Source organism: Oncorhynchus mykiss, chromosome 13 (assembly GCF_057628025.1).
Source record: "Oncorhynchus mykiss isolate SJ-2025 chromosome 13, ASM5762802v1, whole genome shotgun sequence".
NCBI classification, from domain to species: domain Eukaryota; kingdom Metazoa; phylum Chordata; class Actinopteri; order Salmoniformes; family Salmonidae; genus Oncorhynchus; species Oncorhynchus mykiss.
The window spans coordinates 21,868,269-21,891,282 of record NC_143034.1 but is presented as its reverse complement, the minus strand read 5'-3'; the positions used below and the strand labels follow the sequence as shown (position 1 = coordinate 21,891,282).

The 23,014-nt window shown below is 43.5% G+C and overlaps 2 protein-coding genes across 14 annotated transcripts; both read left to right on the top strand.

The window, feature by feature from the left end:
- The first annotated feature begins 1,470 nt into the window (after positions 1–1,470).
- Positions 1,471–15,813, top strand: LOC149978774 (interleukin enhancer-binding factor 3-like). Of its 12 annotated transcripts, none has more exons than XM_090195733.1 (20): positions 1,471–1,541; positions 2,137–2,292; positions 2,925–3,039; positions 4,027–4,244; positions 5,191–5,365; positions 5,656–5,833; positions 7,429–7,526; positions 8,155–8,250; positions 8,399–8,510; positions 8,649–8,746; positions 9,017–9,128; positions 9,277–9,405; positions 9,584–9,792; positions 10,208–10,327; positions 10,679–10,804; positions 11,120–11,287; positions 12,864–12,981; positions 13,239–13,277; positions 13,986–14,396; positions 15,031–15,813. In XM_090195733.1, the coding sequence occupies exons 2-20, from the start codon at positions 2,168–2,170 to the stop codon at positions 15,162–15,164; spliced, it is 2,781 nt and encodes a 926-aa protein (XP_090051859.1). In that variant the 5' UTR covers positions 1,471–1,541; positions 2,137–2,167; the 3' UTR covers positions 15,165–15,813. The 12 variants fall into 12 exon arrangements, with proteins under 12 accessions (XP_090051859.1, XP_090051868.1, XP_090051866.1 ...); XM_090195735.1 differs by having other exon boundaries at positions 1,480–1,541; positions 13,986–14,381; XM_090195739.1 differs by having other exon boundaries at positions 1,480–1,541; positions 2,134–2,292; positions 9,017–9,110; positions 13,986–14,381.
- A 2,428-nt stretch (positions 15,814–18,241) lies between these two features.
- LOC110487282 (tartrate-resistant acid phosphatase type 5) lies at positions 18,242–22,651 on the top strand. Of its 2 annotated transcripts, XM_036949346.2 has the most exons (9): positions 18,242–18,356; positions 18,811–18,954; positions 19,155–19,245; positions 19,661–19,860; positions 20,055–20,179; positions 20,635–20,797; positions 21,079–21,261; positions 22,095–22,244; positions 22,470–22,651. In XM_036949346.2, exons 3-9 carry the CDS (start codon positions 19,155–19,157, stop codon positions 22,587–22,589), a joined length of 1,032 nt encoding a protein of 343 aa, XP_036805241.1. In that variant the 5' UTR covers positions 18,242–18,356; positions 18,811–18,954; the 3' UTR covers positions 22,590–22,651. The 2 variants fall into 2 exon arrangements, with proteins under 2 accessions (XP_036805241.1, XP_036805240.1); XM_036949345.2 differs by lacking the exon at positions 18,811–18,954 and having other exon boundaries at positions 18,262–18,356.
- The last annotated feature ends 363 nt before the right edge of the window (positions 22,652–23,014 follow it).

Below are 23,014 nucleotides of genomic sequence, written 5' to 3'. Positions count from 1 at the left end.
CTGTTTGGCCATAATGACCATCGTTATGTTTGAAGGAAAAAGGGGGAGGCTTGCAAGCAGAAGAACACCATCCCAACTGTGAAGCACGGCGGTGGCAGCATCATGTTGTGGGGGTGCTTTGCTGCAGGAGAGACTGGTGCACTCCACAAAATAGATGGCATCATGAGGGAGGAAAATCATGTGGATATATTGAAGCAACATCTCAAGACATCAGTCAGGAAGTTAAAGCTTGGTTGCAAATGGGTCTTCCAAATGGATATTGACCCCAAACATACTTCCAAATTTGTGGCAAAATGGCTTAAGGACAACAAAGTCAAGGTATTGGAGTGACCATCACAAAACCCTGACCTCAATCCCATAGAAAATTTGTGGGCAGAACTAAAAAAAGTGTGTCTGAGCAAGAAGGCCTACAAACCTGACTCAGTTACACCAGCTCTGTCAGGAGGAATGGGCCAAAATTCACCAAATTTATTGTGGGAAGCTTGTGGAAGGCTACCCGAAACATTTGACCCAAGTTAAACAATTTAAAGGCAATGCTAGCAAATACTAATTGAGTGTATGTAAACTTCTGACCCACTGGAAATGTGATGAAAGAAAGAAAATCTGAAATAAATCCTTCTCTCTACTTAATTCTGACATTTCACATTCATAAAATAAAGTGGTGATCCTAACTGACCTAAGACAGGTAATTGTTACTAGGATTAAATGTCAGGAGATTGTGAAAAACTCAGTTTAAATGTATTTGGCTAAGGTGTATGTAAACTTCAGAATTCAACTGTATCTTCACCAGTTTAGATATCTCAAATAACACCTAGCTGTTGTTTAGATTTGTTGTGCTTCTGCAGATCAGAAGGAACGTGTGTTGCGTCTCACCCAATTTGATAAGTTTGAAGTGTCGTGTGTGTCTCTTCGGAATCGGGCACCCCTCAAGGGGGTTATAGTTGGCATCTCGTGAGAAGTTGATTTTGAAGAGATTCAAAATATTCCTGGGGTGATTGATGCACATCGGATTAATTGTGTGATGAATGGTGAAAAAGTGAAGAGTTTATCTGTTCTTTTATTTGTTGATATGGAGACTCTCCCTACTCAAGTGCAGTTGGGGTATATAAACTACAGAGTCAGAGCATTTATCCCAAGACCAATGGAGTGTGGCCATTGTAAAGCTTTTGGTCATGTTTCAAGTGTTTGCAGAAGGGAGAAGCAGAGATGTCCAAGTTGTGGAAAAGATCATATCATGTGTTTTAAAAGTGAGGAAAATGTGACATGTTGCAATTGTGGTGGGAACCATGAAGCTAAGAGAATGAGGTGGCCAAATTCAGGACTGTCCAGAACATTTCATATGCACCTGGTGTTGCTGGATTCTTCATCTGTGGGACAATGGCGGACTACAACCACTAAAGGTGTATTGCCGCCACCCACTGGATGAGTTGAAGAACCAAAACAAGGTAAAAAATTAAAAAAAACATCGTCATTATTGCGCGACACCGCGCAGCTCCACGCCCCCAAACTGCGCGATATTACAGTGCCTCCTTCCTTTTCAGGTGAGTGTTTTTAACGATATAGAAAAGGTTGTTGCTTTAGTGTTTGTAAATGAACACAAACGTTCTGCTAGCGATGCATTTAATTGCAGTTATGTGCTGAATTAAACGTCAAAAATGTAGTAGCTTACCTTGCTAACCACAGCATCTGGTACGGTCTCTGATCTGGTAGTATCATGCTAGCTATCTTGCCATAAAAATGGCGTCGGCACCGCAGGTTGAAAACAAATTATGTTAGCCCAATTGGTTTGCAGCGTGTTTAATTTAGTTTTAAAACCAAATTACCAAAAGCTGTATGGACAGCTGCTTACACATTTGGTGGTAAACAAACAGTTAGTTAGCATAGTTTACTTACACTTCGATTTTTAAATTGTATATATTACCTGCACGTTTTTGTGCAACTGCCTGGTATGTTTACGAATGTTAGCAAGGTAGTTACCGCAGGGATGTAAGCCTGCCGTACGTCACACTAAAGTTTCACCAAATGTTCTTATACAAACTGTATATAGTTTTCTTTGCCATGTGTTTATCATGATGCATTGGTGGTGCATTGTAGAGAGAGTGATTTTCAGTGTTTCTGTTACCATGGCTACAGCAGGTGTCACAGGTGGCAGTTAAAAGACAAGGTCATGGCTATGGCAGCAGAGCCAGTGCCAGATGCAGTCTGGGACGAACGCCAGGCCTATGAAGAGCTCCTGTACTGGGACAGCCTGATACAGCGAGGCCATCGCCTGCTACCACACGACTTTGACAGGTACTGTATCGCTCCAGGGTGAAGTTTCAATGAGGTACAGCTCTAGGGTCCACATCCCAATCCTAACCTTAAAGGAAAACTCCACCTAAAACTATATTTGGCTATTTGTTTCATTAGTCCATTGTTGATATAGTCCCAAAGTGTTTTGCATGTCAGAAATATAGAGTTTTCCAGACAAAAACATTCAAAATACATAAATATAGCCAGTATGATGGATTTGCATTATATGGTGAAAAATGCATCATACCGGCTGTAATTATGTATTTTGAAAGTTATATGTCTGGAAAACTCTATATTTCTGACATGCAAAAAATATTTTGGGACTAAATCAACAACGAACGAAGAGTTTTTGGGTGGCATTTTCCTTTTACCATTAGTGGGGGGAAATGCAAGGGACACTGACTGAAGAGCAGTGCCTTCTCTCATCCATGCCTTTTACTCTTACTCCACCTGGTTATAATAATGTTACATTATGACAACTACAATGTAGTATTTCTACACACAGGGCATTTCAATTCTCTCCAAATGTTGCACTAATCTCTGCCAAAATTGGTCGATGTTGAATCTACAGAGGTAAACTTAGTACTGTAATTGGTTTCTATTCTAACTACTTTGTCTCTCTCCCCTCCCAGATATGAGGAGCTACGCTACTGGTATGACTGTCTCTGTTACGAGGAGGAGCTGAGGCAGTACGATGAGTACATCGCAGCCATACAGGAGATCGAGGAGAACCGACCCCAAACTGAGGTTCAAACTTCCACCTCGACTGTTTCTCTCCACGTCAATACAAATTCCCTGTGTGTATGATTGTAGCGCGGACTAATGCCTGTCACCTCCGAATGAACACAAGGATTGGAGAATCAGAATTATCCCTAGGTGTTGTGTTGAATTCTACTTGAATTCACCTGTACAGCACAGGAGGCTGGTTCATTATAATGACTGGAATGGAGTGAATGGGATGGTATCCAGCACTTGGAAACTGTTTGATGTGTTTAATACCATTAACTCTGTTCTAGCCATTACTATGAGCCGTCCTCCCCTCACCAGCCTCCTCTGCGGTGCATACTGTTTATAGGCCAACACGAGCAGCCAATTGCACCTACTTTGATATGTTGGACAAATGGTCCTATGATTTGTTTCCAACATGATGGCCATTAATAAAATATTTTATTTCCCCTCTTGCTAAGAGGCATGTAATTGCAGAAGTTGTAGTTGATACAGTAACTATAATTTTCCAGTCAGTTTTTCCCCTCTGTCTATTTGTACTTACTAGTCATACTGGTTTTCCAAATCATTCACACACATCCTATTCCATTGGAACAAATGAAAGCAGTGCTTAGGGCTGGCTCGGTAACTGTATGACCGTGTAACCAGCGATTATGGATGAAGACTGCTATGAAAATAAAATAACTGTTTTAATACCACAATGTTTTATTTAAAGTTAATGAACTTTACCCAAAAGCATTAAAGTAAAATAGGCCTGATTCACATCTAACAGCCAATATAAGGAGATACTAGAGGAGACAAAACTAGCCTGTTTTAGAATTTTGTGCTGTGGAACGAACAGCTGTCTAAAGATGGCTGGGCATTCAAAAAGGCAAGACGCACGGTTGATTTATTACAATAAGAACATAGATTTCAGTTTTCCTTTATAAATCGTTGTCTTACTGTGTGCCCAACTGACCACGACCCACATCTCACGTACCCTTTTCCATCTTACCTTCTCTCTTCCAGGCCCCTCCGGTGCGCACGCCTCCCATGCGTATCTTCGTGAGCGACGACCGCCACATGATGGCGAAGCACGCGGCGGTGTACCCATCGTCTGAGGAGCTGGAGGCGGTGCAGACAGTCATCTCCCACGTGGAGTGTGCCCTCAAGACCGTCTCTGACCTGCTGGATGTGGAGGCCGGAGTCGGTGTGGCGCCTGTACCTGTGGAGGGGGCAGAGGAGAGGTAAGAAAGACTGATCAAAGATCCTGGTACTGCAGGACCTAAACCAGGTGGTGTCAGAGGAAAGCCCATAAAATTGTCAGAGACTCCATTCATCCAAGTCATAGACTGTTCTCTCTGCCATCGCATGGCAAGCGGTACCGGAGCACCAAGTCTAGGACCAAAAGGCTCCTCAACAGCTTCTACCCCCTCCCCCCTTTTGTACACTGCTGTTTATTATCTGTGCATAGTCACTTCACCCCCACCTATGTGTACAAATTACCTCAACTAACCTGTACACCTGCACACTGACTTGGTACCAGTGCCCCCTGTATATAGCCTCGTTATTGTGTTACTTTTTATTATTACTTTTTACTTTAGTCTACTAAATATTTTCTTAACTCTTCTTGAACTGCACTGTTGGGCTTGTAAGTAAGCATTTCACGTTAAAGTCTACACTTGTTGTATTCGGCGCATGTGATAAATAAAGTTTGATTTGATTTGTTTGGAAACGCTTCCTTCATCATTTCCTTGAGTTAAGCACAGATTGATACATCATTGGATAGCTGAGAGCAGGATTAACATCCTATTACTTTCACTAATCCAAGCAATTAAGATATGTGACTCTTAGGCTGCAGGTAGCCTAGTGGTTAAGAGCGTTTTGTCAGTAACCGAAAGGTCGCTGGTTCGAATCCCCAAGCCGACTAGGTGAAAAATCTGTTGGTGCTCTTGAGCAAGGCACTTAACCCTAATTGCTCCTGTAAGTCATTCTGGTTAAGAGCGTCTGCTAAAAGTCTAAAATGTCATGAATACTTCAATATAGGAAGGCAAGATGCATTTTTAGAGAGCGAGAGAAAGAAAGTGAAGGATATATAATCCTGGATATGTGTGCTTCTTCATATCTTGTAGAATTACTTATTGCATTTGTCTCTGAATAAGCATTTCCTTGGTTCTCCCTCCCCTGTCCCAGTGAGGTGGCTCCCCCCCCAGAGCGTATCCTGCGTGGGGTGATGAGGGTGGGCCTGGTGGCCAAGGGCCTGCTGCTGAAGGGAGACATGGACCTGGAGCTGGTGCTGCTCTGCACTGAGAAACCCACCGTCACCCTGCTCAAGAAGGTGGCTGAGAACCTCTCCACCCAGATTGAGGTAGTGTATCTATTTCGTTGAACCTTTACTCAACCAGGAAGTCCCATTGCGCTCAGAAGACCTCTTTCCCAATGGAGACCGATATCCTTCGATGATGTTAACGTTGTCTCTCTTTGGTAATTTTGAAGTGAGAGTATGAGAGGGACCGAGAGAGTTGCAATAGGACCTATATTTAAAAGGTATTTTTGGTTGTGAAAGGTGCTGCCTCTATGCTAATATTGTCTCTTTTTCTGTACTGTAAGACAAAATCCTAACTGATTTATTTTCCCATCATTCCAACTCTACTAAAGCTCGTCACAGAGGACAAGTATGAGGTCACCCAGATTCCAGAGGAGGCGGAGATTGTGATCAAGAGCATCAAGGAGCCCGTCCTGACCCTAACCATTCACCTGACCTCCCCCATGATCCGCATGGAGGCTGAGCCAGAGGGTGCCGGAGCTACCACCCCCCTGGAGGAACCACCTGGAGGTATGACCCCCCCCCCAGGGACAAGCCTCCAACCTGGCCAGGAGGCTGGGACTACCCAGCACAACCACGGCTGTGTTCAGGGCACAGCGTTGTGGGACGTCTCAGATAGAAATATGATGTAGAGATCTATTTGTGATAGATATGTGCACCAATAGATATTATGTGTGATACTTCTATCTGCAATGTTCCACAACATTGTGCTTTGCTGAATGTAGGCAGCGCTGGACTGCACTTAACAGCAGGCAACTTCAGATCAGCTACAGCAACAGCTGATAATCTATGTGTTACTATTCACTTAAAGCATGTTACCGTGCAGCTCCCTACTGATCCATACACTGAGACACCATTTTAAATACCTGATCAGTCAATATAGAGATTAGTGGAACCTGCACAGTGGCTGCTTTAGAACCGATGCCAGTGAACAAACAATCTGATTGGTTCTTCACTGGAGCTCGGAGTTCTTCTATTCGCTGTAATTATGTAACAAAACGGCGACAATCTTCATCGATACAATGCCTCTTTTAGTCGTTAATAATGCATTGTGTAATAATGTTTTTGGTGATTTTAATAACAGTAATGTACGACTTAATTTACAGTTAATTGTATTGTTCAAGTTAAGAAATGAAGGCTTTTCTGAGAATGCCAGCCAATGCGCGGATATAGATTTGATTGCATGTGTTTTTAATGCAGAACAGTGTAACGTGAGGCTCGTATTGCAGCAAAACTGATCGGCATGACAGGTAATGTTTTTGGACCCTTCCTTTGACCTGCCTGGTTGAGGAAAGGATATGGAAGGGAAAGTGTATGTGAGAGAGCAATATGTGTGATGCATGGGGGTGTATGTGAGAGAGGCAAAGGGGATGAATGTGATCTAATTAAAAGTCAGGAAAAGGGCATTTTGAGTTCAATCCGCTTTAGTAGCTACGTCCTCCAAGAGAATGGCCTTGTCTTGGATCAAGGCCAGATTTGGTTGCTGGGGGAAGCCAAGCAGTTATCAGTTTTGCTGCAGTACCGAGCCGACCACAAATGCATTCTGATTCCAACTGCCTTGTACAGTAATTCCAAACCTGATTGATTCTCTCTTACTAAGCCTTCTAGTGTGTCAGTTTTTAGGGACGCTGGACCTTTGACCAACTGGCCTCTCATTCTGTCTCGGAAAGGTGCAGAGCAGCATGACCCAGTTAAGGGGTACTAAGACTAGGCTTGATTAAGACTAAGAAATCCCCCCAGCAAAACCTTATATTGAGAAATATTATGCTCTGGTACCCACTGTGAATCTGATGGCTAGAGTACACTCTCATCACTTAGACCTAGCATAGAGTTTTTTGCTACAGGGTGGGTGGGTGGGTAAATCCATTCTCTATAAATGCGGGGAGTCCCCTTCAATCAAATTTATTCATAAAGCCCTTTTTACACCAGCCTATGTCACAAAGTGCTGTATAGAAACCCAGTCTAAAACCCTAAACAGCAAGCTATGCAGATGTAGAAGTCCTTGTCCTGCCTTGGGAAAAGCTTCCTCCTCCCCAAGCCTCGAGACAGAAACCCCCCTTGGTCAAACCGTACCTTGTCTTCTTATCCCACCCATCGACCAATAGAAAAGCTAACGGTCGACAGCGATGCGCCGGCGGACGTTCTGGACAGGCAGAAATGCCTAACTGCCTTGGCATCTCTCCGCCACGCCAAGTGGTTCCAGGTTTGCATCCCGTCTTTACTTGTCAAATAAAGTGTTCAAATGTGCCTTTTTATTCTGCCTTGTCCCATAATGAGTTGTGAGTTTGTATGCTCTCACAATGCCTCATTGTTTTCTATGATTTAATTCTGTCTTCCTTGGAACTATATTGCTGTTATTTGCTAGTACAACTGATATTGTAGCTACGTTGTTTTTAAGGGTCCCTACACACTATGTAACCATCGCTCGTTTAGAGGGGTTGGGTTAAATGCACATTTCGTTTGAATACATTAAGTTGTGCAGCTGACTAGGTATCCCCTTTCCCTCCTAATTAAGTGTTTGGCTCCAATGGTATATTGGAGGAATACTGCACTAACCTTCCTATGCTACCTCTGGGTGCAATATTCCTGATGACTCAGTACTTACACAACTGGTTCAATTCGACTCGTATCAGGCTTTTCCTTTGTGCTGTCCAGGAATATTAGCCTCGTGAGCTGCCTGCATCATGTAAGCTCGCGGGATCATGCGGCTCGCGAGGCTACTGGAATATTGCACCCCTTTTATTTATTTGATTTGCCAGTGCTCTAGGTAGGTAGGTTGTTGGATATCGCACCCTTTTTGACTCCGCTCGGCCCGTGCTTGTCTCTCTCAGGCGAAGGTCAACGACCTGAAGTCGGCCGCCATCGTGATCCGTATCATGAGAGACCTGTGTAACCGCGTCCCCACCTGGGCTCCACTCAGAGGATGGGTGAGTCAAGTCAAACTACTATAATACATGTAATATTGACTATAATGATATACATGTCATACAATAAATTATTACATTGGGTGGCAGCGGTGGGGATCCAGGTCTGAACTAGATTCATTATCTACTGTTCTCTCTCTGTTCTGTCAAGCCTTTAGAGCTGCTGTGTGAGAAGGCCATTGGAACATGCGATCGGCCAATGGGAGCAGGAGAGTCTTTCCGCAGAGTTCTCGAGTGCTTGGCGTCTGGAATCCTGATGGCTGGTAAGTCTTTTATCCCTAAAGACCTGTATTGGGTAAATAGAGAAAATATAGCTTAGCCTTGCAGAACACCTCTCAGAACAATATTGAAATGACGTCCACCAAATTAAACAAATTCAAATGTTCTTCTGTTGTTCAAAGACGGTCCGGGTATCAAGGACCCTTGTGAGAAGGAGAAGGTGGACGCCATCAGCCACCTGGACACTCAGCAACGTGAGGACATTACACAGAGTGCCCAGGTAAAACAGGCTTCAGTTTTATTCGGTTAGGTGAAATATTTATGCCTATAACGTTCCAGGTAGAATTGTAACAAATGGAGCTGACATGGTTCCCTACTCTACTTGAAAAACGATAATATCTGTTCTACACAAGATTTTTTTCGCTGAAAGTTCTGTTATGTTGCGTCCTTAACACGCCCCAGGTAGAATATCAAATATCAATTGTGTTATTCTCTCCCATGTGCTTCCTTTTGTGATTGACTGTGTTCTATGTTTGCTTTTCCCTGTCAGCATGCCCTAAGGTTGTCTGCGTTCGGACAGCTGTACAAGGTGCTAGGGATGGATTCCCTGCCTGCCAGGGAACCAAGGAGGACCATAGGACCAGGTCTCAGAAACTACGGTTGTTAGTATCTCCTCAGTTTTTGGCAATCTTCCTGGCCTGTCCCATGCTTCTCAAATGTGACTTTCATATTAGCTGTCTAGTAGTAGTCTTGATGTGTTGTGAATTTGAACTTTTCCTGAACCTTGTCCCTTTTCAATGTCCCTACCAGCTCAGATCCTGGCCAGTTCCACCTACCCTCCCAAGAGACCTCATGATGCCGCGGACAAAGGGGGCGATGACAGCAAGAAGAGGAAGTCTCAGAAGTTCCAGAAATATCCAAAATTTCCTAGGAAGTCGTGTATGTATCCGAAGTGGTCTTCGAATGGGATATTTCATAGCTATTCTACCATTGAGGCTCTTTCTGAGGAGGTTACATTTGTTCCTGTTCTGATATGCTCTCTCCCTCTTTCTCCCCCATCTATTTCTTTCTCACTATCCCTCCCGGTCTCTCTTTCTGTCACCCTCCCTTCCCCCAGCCACAGAAGAGAAGCCCGGGGACTCTCCTATGGCCATGAACGCCCTGATGCGTCTCAACCAGCACAAGCCTGGTCTGCAGTACCGTCTGACGGGTCAGAGCGGTCCAGTGCACTTCCCGGTGTTCACCATGTCTGTAGACGTGGACGGCGATACATACGAGGCCTCGGGGCCGTCCAAACGCACCGCCAAACTCCACCTAGCTGCCAAGGTAAGGGGTTGTATGCCTAGGCGAAAACATGCTAGCTGTACCAATAGACTTCCAGTCATTGCGCTAACACTAGTTAGCATTAGCGTGCAAATCTACCTGCAAGTTCCTTCATACTGCACATAGAAATGGTATCCACGACTCTGGGTAACTAGACACATCTTGCACTATCCCTTTAAGATGATGGTTAACTGGTACAACACAAGATGGTCACTGGAATCAAATGTTACTCTCTTTGAAAGAAAGAGTAGTGTTTCTCCTCTCTCTGTAACCTTTGCTTGCTTTCATCAAAGTGTTATGTCGTTGTTCTCCAAGAATGTAATCCACTGATTTTGCATTGAATGCCTTGTCATCTGTATTGACTCTGTTTTATAATGGCTGCCGTCCACCAAGTCCTCTCTCTCTCTGTCCGTCTCAGGTCCTGCAGAAGTTGGGGCTGCCCACTGGGGCGGATGTGAAGATTGAACCAGGCGAAGAGGGAGGAGCCAACGTACCATCCACACCTACAGCAAGTGATGCGTCCATGGCATCTGATGAGGTAGTCATTCTCTCTATGTTCTCTGGCTTTTCCCTGTTACTTTTTAAAATGGTTGACTTAATATACTTTCATAAAGCAGCACAAAGCATTGCTACTGTACCTGTAGACTTCCAGTCATTGCGCTAACGATAGTTAGCATTAGCTTGTGAAACCACCACTTCCTTCCTTCCTACTGCATGTAACAACATAAAAATGGTATCCGTGAGTTTATCTGCCTCTGGGTACGTAGAACAAGGTCTTAAATGCCAGAATCTCACAGTATACTTTCATAAAGCAGTTATGTTGCAATAGAGTTATTGTTGATGATGTTCATTGGACTTGACTGTTCTGCTATGTCTTCCATACTATCAGAACGGTCCCATCCTCACTAAGCACGGGAAGAACCCAGTGATGGAGCTGAACGAGAAGAGACGCAGCCTGAAGTACGAGCTCTCTGCTGAGACCGGGGGCAGCCATGACAAGTGCTTTGTCATGGAGGTCAGTCAGTGGCAGAGGGGCGGGGTTTGCACGCTTGGGACAATTCTAATGATTCATTGCGCAAGGATTTGGAAACTACAGTAGATGAATAACCAGTAAGGTCGGGGCTTGTATCAACAAAGCATCTCAGAGTAGAAGTAGTGATCTAGGATCAGGTCCCCCATGTTTATGTAGAATCTTATTCATTACTATCCTAGATCAGCACTACCACTCTGAGACGCTTTATGAATATGGGCCCAGATGTAGTTGACAGAGCAGGATGTGGAAACACAGTAACCAGCATGTCTCTTTGTTACCACCTCCTCCCACTCACAGGTGGAGGTAGATGGACAGAAGTTCAAAGGTCGAGGCTCCAACAAGAAGGAGGCCAAAGCCTACGCAGCCTTAGCTGCTTTGGACAAACTTTTCCCAGAGGGGGCGGGGCCCTACTATAACCCTCACTCTGACCCCAAGAAGAAGAAACCAGTCACATACACTTCCATGGTAAGACATGATATAAACTCAGGAAAAAAATAAATGTCCTGTCACTGTCAACTGTGTTTATTTTCAGCAAAATTAACGTGTAAATATTTGTATGAACATAAGATTCAACAACTGAGATATAAACTAAACAAGTTCCACAGATATGTGACTAACAGAAATTGAATAATGTGTCCCTGAACAAAGGGGGGGGTCAAAATCAAAAGTAACATTCTGTATCTGGTGTGGCCACCAGCTGCATTAAGTACTGCAGTGCATCTCCTCATGGACTGCACCAGATTTGCCAGTTCTTGCTGTGAGATGTTACCCCACTCTTCCACCAAGGCACCTGAAAGTTCCCGGGACATTTCTGTGGGGAATGGCTCTAGGCCTCACCATCCGATCCAACAGGTCCCAGACGTGCTCAATGGGATTGAGATCTGGGCTCTTCGCTGGCCTTGGCAAAACACTGACCTTCCTGTCTTGCAGGAAATCACGCACAGAACAAGCTGTATGGCTTGTGGCATTGTCATGCTGGAGGGTCATGTCAGGATGAGCCTGCAGGAAGGGTACCACATGAGGGAGGAGGATGTCTGCCTGCAATAACAACCAGCTCAGTCCGTTGATGCTGTGACACACCGCCCCAGACCATGACGGACCCTCCACCTCCAAATCGATCCTGCTCCTGAGTGTAGGCCTTGGTGTAACGCTCATTCCTTCGATGATTAACACGAATCCGACCATCTCCCCGGGTGAGACAAAACCGTGACTCGTCACTGAAGAGCACTTTTTGCCAGTCCTGTCTGGTCCAGCGACAGTGGGTTTGTGCCCATAGGCGACGTTGTTACCGGTGATGTCTGGTGAGGACCTGCCTTACAACAGGCCTACAAGCCCTCAGTCCAGCCTCTCTCAGCCTATTGCAGACAGTCTGAGCACTGATGGAGGGATTGTGCGTTCCTTGTGTAACTCGGGCAGTGGTTGTTGCCATCCTGTATCTGTCCCGCAGGTGTGATGTTCAGATGTACTGATCCTGTGCAGGTGTTGTTACATGTGGTCTGCCACTGCGAGGACGAGCAGCTGTCCGTGCTGTCTTAGGTGTCTCGCAGTACGGACATTGCAATTTATAGTCCTCATGCCTCCTTGCAGCATGCCTAAGGCACGTTCAAGCAGATGAGCAGGGGCCCTGGGCATCTTTCTTTTGGTGTTTTTCAGAGTCAGTAGAAAGGCCTCTTTAGTGTCCTAAGTTTTCATAACTGTGACCTTAATTTCCTTAATTGCCGTCTGTCAGTGTCTTAACGACCTTTCCACAGGTGCATGTTCATTAATTGTTTATGGTTCATTGAACAAGCATGGGAAACAGTGTTTAAAGCCTTTACAATGAAGATCTGTGAATATATTTGGAATTTTACAAACTATCTTGAAAGGCAGGGTCCTGAAAAGGGGACGTTTCTTTATTTTGTTGCTGAGTTTATCTTTCGTACACACACTGTAATGCACCTCACAATACTATAGAATCATGACTAGGAATAGCCATTAATTAATCCACACACACACACCATGATTAGGAACCCTTTAGTGACCTCTGACCCTCCCTCAACAGCATATCCCAGGCTTTGGCACTATTCGAGGCATTCCAACCGACACGGAGCCTAACAACCGGGGCCGCGGGCGAGGCAGGGGTCGAGGAAAGCCTACGACTGGCAGCAGCTACAACCAAAGTAGGACGCGTCACTTGGACTGTCTATCTCAGGATCTAGACGGTCCTTAAGGCCTTTAAGAGCATGTTCTCACAGAGATGAGGTTATCAGAAAATCATTCAAATATGGCTTATTTTAGATTATTTAGTAAATACGTTAATGATTAGACAATAAGCCTATAGTCGGACTGTTCTAGAGAGCTTGTTAGGAAATCGTCCAACTCTTTTGGGCTCCTTTACGTTAAGGTAATAAATGTATATCTCTTTTCTTGTTAACAGCAAGCTACCGTTATGGAAGCAGTGCTGGCTCTGGTTATCGTAAGTGTCTTCTCTCCACACTGTTGTCAAGGGAACTAATGAGTGATAGTTTAGGTGTGTTTATTTGTGTTTGGTAACTTATCTCTTTAGCCTTATCCATAGCCACTATAGTCTATAGCCACTATAGTCTATTGAGTCGCTGGTACCCATTTGAATTCCTTAAAAAGTACTTCCTTTTTTCAAGTATAATCACTAGAAATCCATGAATTAGATAGCCATGTGCCCCCCTTGCATCACCTGTATAATCATGTGTAATGATTGAATTAGTGATTAGGCCTACTTCAAAGAAGGGAGGAATGGGGCCCCAGAAGTGGGATAAGGGGGCTTAGTGGGCTAAGACTGCTAGCTTTGCTTTCTGTCCTCCTTGGCCTCTAAGTTGAGTTTTAACACTTACACATTGCTTCTCTTATTTAAACCCTAGCATCTCTCCATCATGTTGACTTAAATGCTGGGGCTGGGCTGCAACACAATGTTGAGCATTTGTCATAATAATAATAATAATGTATAATAAAACTAATTAAAAGGAAAATAAACTTTATTTTTACTTCCTAGTTGAAGTTGTTTGGCTGAGATCACTATACATTTCTCTGTTTTTCTCAAAAAGATATCCCCTTCAAAGCATTTGCTAAGTGTTCCCTCCAACCAATACTAAATGTCCTCCTTTCACCAATCACACTATCGTAACTTCATTGTCCATCTCTCCCTCAGACAATCTGTACAGTATGGGTGCAACAGAGGCTGCTTCCACAACAACCGCCTCCACCGGTGACGCCTCCACAGAGGCAGATGCCAGCGGCAACACCACCGGCTACGGCACCTTCTACCCCGAATCATCCTACACCACACCGGCCATAACCGCCTCCGCCACCTCGGCCGCCATGACCGCCCAAGCCCAGGTCGGTGCATCTTCCCTGGGTGACTACCAGTCGGTGCCCCCTCCCCTGGACCAGCAGAGCCCCTATAGTTATGGCTACGGAGGGGATAAGAAGAGTCTGCTGACTGCAGCTCAGTCTCAAGCCCAACAGACCCAGCAACAGGTGGACTACTCTATGTACAGTACAGCCTACCCCAGCTCTGTCACCGGGGGCCAAATGTACAGTTACGGTGAGTGGAGATTCGGTGAGTGGAAATCTATATAAGGGGCCAAAGGAGGCCCCTACCGCCACACACACTCATACACACATTCATATACCGGTAACTGCTCGATGTAACAGTGCCTTCAGAGTATTCTTACAGATGATGATAATAATAATGTGTGGGGTACAGAGATGAGGAAGTCATTCAAAAAGCATGTTAAACACCATTATTGCACACAGTGAGTCCATGCAACTTATTAAATACTGGAATGTAATTTAGCCTTGTCATAGCAAAGGGGTTGAATACTTATTAGCTCAAGACATTTCAGCTTTTCAAATGTTTACATTTCTAAAAACATAATTCCACTTTGACATTATGGGGTATTGTTTATAGGCCAGTGACAAACAAATTCACGTTTATTTGATTTTAGATTCAGGCTGTAACACAACAACATGTGAAAAGGGTCAAGGAGTGGGAATACTTTCTGAAGGCACTGTATGTGTGTGTGTATACTAATATATAGATTTTTATCTGGTATTATTTCTGATATTGGTTCTGTCTTTAGTCACTTGATATCCAAATGTGGTCTTAATAATGGTTTAAAGAGTGTTAGTAGAGCATCTGATTGGTTGATTATTTAATGTCTTGTTCTTATTGATGTTTCATTGGTCCGTAGGCTACGGCAACCAATCGAGCTTCAGCATGTATGGGAATGCCTCCTCCCAGGGCTATGGGGCGGCTGCTACTCCCCAGACCCAGCAGACATCCTACCCCACGGCATACGGAAACATGAACTATCAGTACAAATAGAGGGTACCACACACACACACCACATCCCTCTCTCAAGCCCACCACCAACCCTCTAAAGCCTTCCCCCAGAGGAAAAGAAGACCCTTGTGTCTTTCTCTACTTTCATTATATTGATCTAATATTGATGAATCCTAAACCCTCAAGTCATTTTCACCATCACATTATTTCATAGACCAGACTATCTATTTCTTTATTTACCATGTGGTAAATGTAACCTACATGTGTCTAACAAGTAGTTGAGTTCTGTATAGGGATTACAAAAAGGAAATAATAATAATAGTGCTTTCAGGATGATGCTGTCTTGGGTCATAGACTTCTTGTTTTGTTCAAGTTTCTTTCTTTTTTACACTTTTTCTGTTTCTGTTGTCAAGCCACCCGAGGTTGAATGTGAATGTAAACGGAGAATCTGTTCTTATTTCAAAGACTTGTTTTCTTTACATTTTTATTTTCAATTTTAATTTGAATCACTGTTATGTTTTAACTGTTATTATATTAACCAGCAGTGTGGTAAAAAAAACAACAAGTTGACAGTAACTTGGATTTTTATGTGAAAGAGCAATGGAAATGTGTTAATTGCTGTTTCATTGGAAGGTTTCGGTAAAAGGCTTGTATCTGGTTGTTTGTAAGAATAAATTACTTTTATTTTGGAGCAAAGTGTCATACTTTACATACACTGACCACTGTTTTTCAGACCTGGGTTTAAATACTATTTGAAAAAATGTCAAATACTTTTATCTGTGCTTGATTAAGCTTGCCTGTTGCAATGCAAACAATAGAACGGTCCCAAAAGTGCAAACTCAAACTCCAGGCAGCCTAAAGCAAACGGTCAAAGTATTTGAAAGGTATCAAGTAGTTATTGAACCCAGGTCTACTGTGTTTAGGCTTCTTCTCCACATGGCGACCGATCCCCTCACATGTTTTCATGCTGCGAGCCAACTTGTTATTTATTACCTTTAGTTCTGTATTGAATATAGACTAAATCCTATAGTTGACCTGACTGGCGCTGGTTACATTTTAAATCCCTAGAAAGACTATGCTCATCTTGAGCATCACTTTAAAATACCAGGGATGTTCATCACAAGTAACATTACGATGCCGATCATGGCTCATGCATTGTGAGCCAATGACCCAAATGCTTTCTCTGAAGGAATGCAATGCTTGAGTTTCTACTCTTAGCCAATAGCCACTGAATGCACTTCCTCATTGTGGTTCTAGAGCCTGGCCTACCATACCCCACTGTATGTACTATAGCTAGAAGAGTTTATTTGCAACTTACAACAATCAGTTAATCATTCTTCAAAAACCATATGACATAAATGAAAAACATCCATTGTGGTGTACATTTTATATTTAAATATAGCCCCATATACATGCAATATTGTTTTATTCACAGCTTTTTCCCACAATTCTGATTAACCTCCATACATATTCTCTGTCCTGTTCTACTACTACAGGGGTGTCACTCATTCCATGAAGGGCCTATTGTCTGCTGTTTTTGTTGTTTAAGACCTAGACTACCAGGTGGGGCGAGTTCCTTACTAATTAGTGACCTTTAATTCATCAATCAAGTAAAAGGGAGGAACGAATCCACAGCCTAACATGGAATCAGCTTGACCAGTGAGGAAGAGGCGATGCGAGAGGGATAATGGCCCAAAATCTGTTTTCTCCATCAGGTGGTGTTTTTTCGCTCGCCAAGCTAGTAGTTTTTGTGTGGAGGTCAATGAGGGTCGAATTTGGTTAACAAAAAATGTAATGGCTTATTTGCGGCGTGTGGCTTATTTGATCTAATGTACGTTTTGTAATGCTTAGGTTGTTCTGAGTCTACTGATATAAGTAGGACAGGTAACATCCTGGCAAATTTGAGAAAAAAACACTATTGGAGTTAATCAAACGGATCAATCACTCGCCACCAGCATTTTCTATTGAACTGTGATCGTGTCTGCTGCAAACATGGAGACCATGTAAGTCCCTCCTGTGTTTCACAGCTGTGATTGGATAAGTTAAAAGTAGCATTGGAAAAAGTCATCAATATAGTTATCTATCTATACAATGCTGCTACATACGTGTGTGTAGATATATAGATAGACCGTACCAATCAAAAGTTTGGACACCTAGTTTGGACCATATTCAAGTGTTTTTCTTTATTTACTATTTTCTACATTGTGGAATAATAGTAAAGACAAAAAAAACTGTGAAATAACACATGGAATCATGTAGTAGCCAGAAAAGTGTTATTCTGTGCTATTCTACAATGTAAAAATAAAGAATACCCTGGAATGAGTAGGTGTGTCCAAACACATTAGCTAGAATGGGTCCCAACTGATCCCGTCCATTTTGAAGACATTTATTTTCATTGTTAGAGCGGCCAATTGAGTATCTGGTCAATATAATGGATAATCTGTGGTTTGACATGTTAGATCATTGATGTGCAGCTCTTTTGACCTCAGGACCTCAGGTCATGTTTCTGAGAATCTGCCCATACATTGACAGATGAGTGAATATGGCAAGGTCACACAATGCTGCTAGGTGGGGCCTGGTGGGGTCATAGAGGTAAATGTACAGTAGTAAACATCAGTGAAGTGAAACTAGCTGTGATTTATAAGCATGTAACTTTGTAAACATATGATTCTAAACATATGATTGGGGGGGGGGCATGTAGCATTGTAAATATATGATTGGGGGGGGGGCATTCCAAGAAAAGGAAGAAGACCCCTTGCTCAAAAGCAATCCATCAAGCCTTCAAGATACCGGTGAACAGAGGATAAGGAGAGAGAGAGCAAACGGAGGAGAGGGGGGAAGAAGGAAGTTTGAGAGATAAGGAGAAACACTGAGGTGGAAAATGTGGAGTCTGACCATTAGCTTTTATAACCAATGTCAGTCACATGCTGCCAGCACTCCTTCTCTGGTCCCAAGACTGACAAGGGTGTGAGCAACTGTCATGCTCCAGTGGCATGGTTGTGGTCTGGGTTTGATCACAGACTGGCCTGGGGTTGTGGCTGGGGGTGGGGCGGGGGTTGTGGCTGGGGGTGGGGCGGGGGTTGTGGCTGGGGGTTGGGAGGGGCTGGCCCTGGGGTTACCTTGGTTCTATCAGGACAGACAGACAGGAGCTGATAAAAGAGGAGTGGAGACTGACTCGAGTTGACCCAGCTGCAGTAGGACACTCAGGACAACTCACCACCATCACTTATCACAGTGAGTGTATTTACATTACATTCTTATCAACTTGTAGGGTTTCAGTGTAGGAGAAACAGCACTTTCAGGATTTTTTCATAAGGAATATGGCTGGCTATTTGTTTTGATCTGCATTTTCTGTTTTTACTCCATGTAAAGTTGACTGCTCCGTATCTAGGTTTTGGAGAAGTAGTTCTGTAGGTGAGATGTAGGTTATTTAAAATAATTTGCTAGGTACAAAACTTCTGCTAGATTCAATTCTTTGACACTTCTAATGCAACGGGCATGAGAGAGATGAGATCACGAGTCATGACCCTTCCCTGGGTCATGGTTCGACCGGATACAGCTTATGTCAAATTGGATTCAAAAGTTGAATTTGTTAGCATTTTAGCTAACCCTAACATTAACCTAATTATCCTAACCGGCTATGAATGGTCAACTCTGACAAGCTGTATTACTGTCTTCCCTGCCACAGTGGTACTAGAACTCTGATTGGCAACAGCGAGTCCCAGCTGGGATTGGTTAACTCACTAAACAATCAATAAGCAGCCATTTTGGATTTACAAGAAGTGGTGCTTACTCTGGGGAAGATAGAGAATTGAGTCTGTCAACACATGATGTAAGAGCCTTGGTTACTTGTGGTAGTTTTCTTGCTTAGTTGGTGCAATGTAAGGTTATTGCTTGTGCTGAGTTGGCAGTGTTTGCATGTTTTAGTTTCAATCTGTAGTTTGTGCTTTGTCATCTGTATTCCTAACATTGGACTTGGATTTTGTCACATAAAACCAAAGCAAGTTATCATGAATTGTTTTTGTCCTTCAGATGGCCCTTCACCTGTTCACCCTCCTGCTGACTGCCCTCCCTGTGGTCCACTGCCTCCCCACTGCCTTCCAGGACCTGGAGCAAAGCAGTAGTATGTACATTTAGAACAGTGGTGGCTGGTGGGAGGTGCTATAAGAGGACGGGTCTCATGTAATGGCTGGACTGGAATAAATGGAATGGTATCAAATATATGGAAAACCCATGTTCGACTCCGTTCCATTGATTCCATTCCAGACATTACAATGAGCCCGTCCTCCTATAGCTCCTCCCACCAGTCTCCACTGCTATTTCAGTTATACTTCTGCTGACGCATCCCATTTGGCTACAAATCAATCTGTTATAGTAAGGTGTGTGTGTATACACTACATTTTGAGACGCTATGCGTTTGGAGGATGTAATGGGTTTGATTCCTGCATGGGCCTCGTACACTTGAACTGTACATTTCTTTTGTTAAAAGTGTCTGTTAAATGGTTATAATTCTACATGTATGGTGGTTTCTCCCCCAGAGAACCAAACGTCCATCCGGTTCCTGGCTCTGGGGGACTGGGGCGGGGTGCCCTACCCTCCCTACATCACACCGGTGGAGAAGGCTACAGCCTGGGAGATGGGCAAGATAGCAGAGCAGATGGGCGCAGACTTTGTTCTTGCCCTGGGTGATAACTTCTACTACTCTGGAGTGAACAGTGCAGATTCCCCAAGATTCCAGGTCAGTTGTTAAGCAGAGTTACTCCAGCTATGGCAGAATGGATCAAATATCCTTACTTTCTTTGCTGTGAATGTTTTTCTGATCCGAATGGTTAGTTGCTGTGTCTGTGTTACATCTTGAGGAATTTTAAATGTGTATGGTTTGCAAACGGAATGCGCTTGTTTATCAATCTAAAATGACCTTTGCCCTCTCAGGATACCTTTGAGCGCGTGTACACGGCTGACTCTCTCAACATTCCCTGGTACATCCTGGCTGGAAACCACGACCACGCGGGCAACGTCAAGGCTCAGATCGACTACAGCCGCAAGTCTGACAGATGGTAAGAAACCGACACTTAGACCAGAGACAGAGGCGAGACATCTCACTCGCTCCTCTTTTCTGGTTCATGAACTAAGCAGACAAGACCCAGCTGATAATGCATTGGTGCCTATGGGACAGCCACTCCTTCAGCAGAACCGAACTGTGACCCTTTTTTTCAATGGTAAACGGCCTGAGTGGGACATCTTCATTTATCCACTCTTTGCTTAGACCATATGCAAGTCTTTGACAGCATAAAACCTTTACATTTTTTCGTATCTGTTCATCATTAATGTTTTATCATGCAGCAGAATCAGTCTTTTCATTGCATAACCCTAGTCTGAATCCCAAATGTCTAAAATAGTACACTATGTTGGGATTAGGGTGTCATTTGGGATGCAGACTGTTTCACTGAGCTGTTTCTATCTTAACCTTCATTGATCAGTCTTCATTCATTGAGCCTCAATCCCCCCTCAGGCGGTTCCCTCACTACTACTACGAGCTGAACTTCCGTATCCCCAACACGAAGCGCACTCTGAGCATCATGATGCTGGATACAGTGATGCTGTGTGGTAACTCTGACGACTACGATGATGAGAAGCCTCGCGGACCCCTCAGCACCATTGAGGCCAACCGACAGGTACACAGATTATTCTGGGCTTTGTTAAATAAAATGTTTTTTGGCTTGAACTTTTAAAGTCACTTTAAGATTTGAGATTCTACTGACTGACTTTGTTCCACCGACCCTGTCAACCTGACCATTGTTGCAACTGGATGTACTTTTTACACTTGTTATTCTTCCTTGTCCTTATGGTTAATTAATTCCAACTGCTGACAAATTCTCCATCAGAAATCCCCAAAACAATGTAATAGAGGAAATGATCAAGAACTAAGTCTTAATTTACTGTATCCACCTACCAGCTGACCTGGCTGCAAAAGAGGATGGCCCAGTCCAAGGCTGACTTCCTGCTTGTGGCTGGTCACTACCCGGTGTGGTCAGTGTCCGAGCACGGCCCCACAGAGTGCCTCCTGAAGAGACTACGCCCCCTTCTGGTCAAGCACAAGGCCACTGCATACTTCTGTGGTCACGATCACAACCTGCAGGTTTGCGGAGGTTTTGAAACTTAATTTCGCATAGTCTTCTCCTGAACTATTCTATCAACCAGAGGGTTGCTGTTAGATAAAGGAAGGCCATATGGAAGATGGATTGTTTACTTTAGCGTGTCACTTTAGCATTCTCGATTTATTGATGGATAATGTTAAAACTCCCTCGGGATCAGTGTCCTTTCCACGGGACGGTTGAGCTAATGTAGGCTAATGCGATTAGCAAGATCATTTCCCAGGACATAGACATATCTGATATTGGTAGAAAGCTTAAATATTTTTGTTAATCTAACTGCACTGACCAACTTACAGTAGCTTTTACAGTGAAATAATACCATTCTGTTTGAGGAGAGTGCACAATTTTGAAAATAAAGTTATTAATAAAGAAATCAGGCACATTTGGACAGTCTTGATACAAAATTCTGAACAGAAATGCAATGGTTCATTGGATCAGTCTAAAACTTTTCAGACACTGCTGCAATCTAGTGACACCTAAATTGCACCTGGGCTGGAATAATACATTATGGCCTTTCTTTTGCATTTCAAAGATGAAGGTACAAAAAAATACAAAATAACTTTTTTTCTTCTTAGTATTATCTTTTACCAGATCTATTGTGTTATAGTCTTTTAGATTCCTTTCACATTTCCACAAACTTCAAAGTGTTTCCTTTCAAATGGTACCATGAATATGCATATGCATATCCTTGCTTCAGGGCCTGAGCTACAAGTAGTTAGGTATGTCATTTTAGGTGAAAATTGAAAAAAAGGGTGAATGACCCTGACTGACCCCCCCCCCCCCCCCCCCCCTCCCTCCCTCCCTATTCTCTCCTCAGTACCTGAAGGAGTCTGGTGTGGGCTATGTTGTGAGCGGTGCCGGTAACTTCCTGGACCCAGACACGCGTCACTGGCACCATGTCCCCAAAGACACCCTCAAGTTTTTTACAGGCCAGGCCTCTACCCTGGGAGGCTTTGTCCACGGAGAGGTCAGTCATAAATAGAATTGTCCATTCTACTGTTTTAATGAATTGTCGTATCTGTATACTGTTTGTGGTTTTGATACTTGCAGACTGACTTTGGATGTGTCACATGGCAGCCTATTCTCAATAGTCTCTGATCAATAGTGCACTACATGGGGAATAGGGTGCCATTTCAGACGTACATTTGCCATTCCCAGAGGGGGGGATCAATAAAGTTGTATTGTATTGAAGGTAACCAAGAACAAGATGACCCTCACCTTCATCCAGGCTAAAGGGACGTCTCTGTACCGCACTGTCTTGCCACGCAGGGACATCGACAATGACCAAAATGGCAGCGACGACAAGGATTAGCCCTAGTGGAAGAGATGACGAAATAGACGGTCACAATTGACCTGTGTGTGTGTGTGTGTGTGTATGTGTGTATATATATATATATATATATATATATATATATATATATATATATATATATATGACCGAGCCCTTAAATTAAGAACTACATAGATTTATTTTACAATACTTTAGCAGTTCAATTCTGTCAAATTACAATTTACCCAGATGTAGTCCTTCGTAAGGGCTAGATATTGACCATGTACAATAGGATGGACGGCTGAGGTGTGGATACAGACGGGCAGGTATTATAGTTCATGTTTGGTGGATGGATGGAGTTCAGGTTGAGTTTTTAGAAAACAACTTAGGCATTATGAGTTTGCCTGAATGTAGCATGAAGGAGAAAAATGTTTTTTAATAAATAAGGAAAGGATGTTGTACGATTT

Bases quoted from the DNA above. Each gene is read 5' to 3' on its own strand.
- LOC149978774 (XM_090195733.1), top strand. From the start codon at position 2,168: ATGGCTATGGCAGCAGAGCCAGTGCCAGATGCAGTCTGGGACGAACGC. The intron at 2,293-2,924 runs GTACTGTATCGC...CTCCCCTCCCAG, and splicing joins CTACCACACGACTTTGACAG to ATATGAGGAGCTACGCTACT. The intron at 10,805-11,119 runs GTCAGTCAGTGG...TCCCACTCACAG, and splicing joins ACAAGTGCTTTGTCATGGAG to GTGGAGGTAGATGGACAGAA.
- LOC110487282 (XM_036949346.2), top strand. From the start codon at position 19,155: ATGGCCCTTCACCTGTTCACCCTCCTGCTGACTGCCCTCCCTGTGGTC. The intron at 19,861-20,054 runs GTCAGTTGTTAA...TTGCCCTCTCAG, and splicing joins CAGATTCCCCAAGATTCCAG to GATACCTTTGAGCGCGTGTA. The intron at 20,180-20,634 runs GTAAGAAACCGA...ATCCCCCCTCAG, and splicing joins AGCCGCAAGTCTGACAGATG to GCGGTTCCCTCACTACTACT.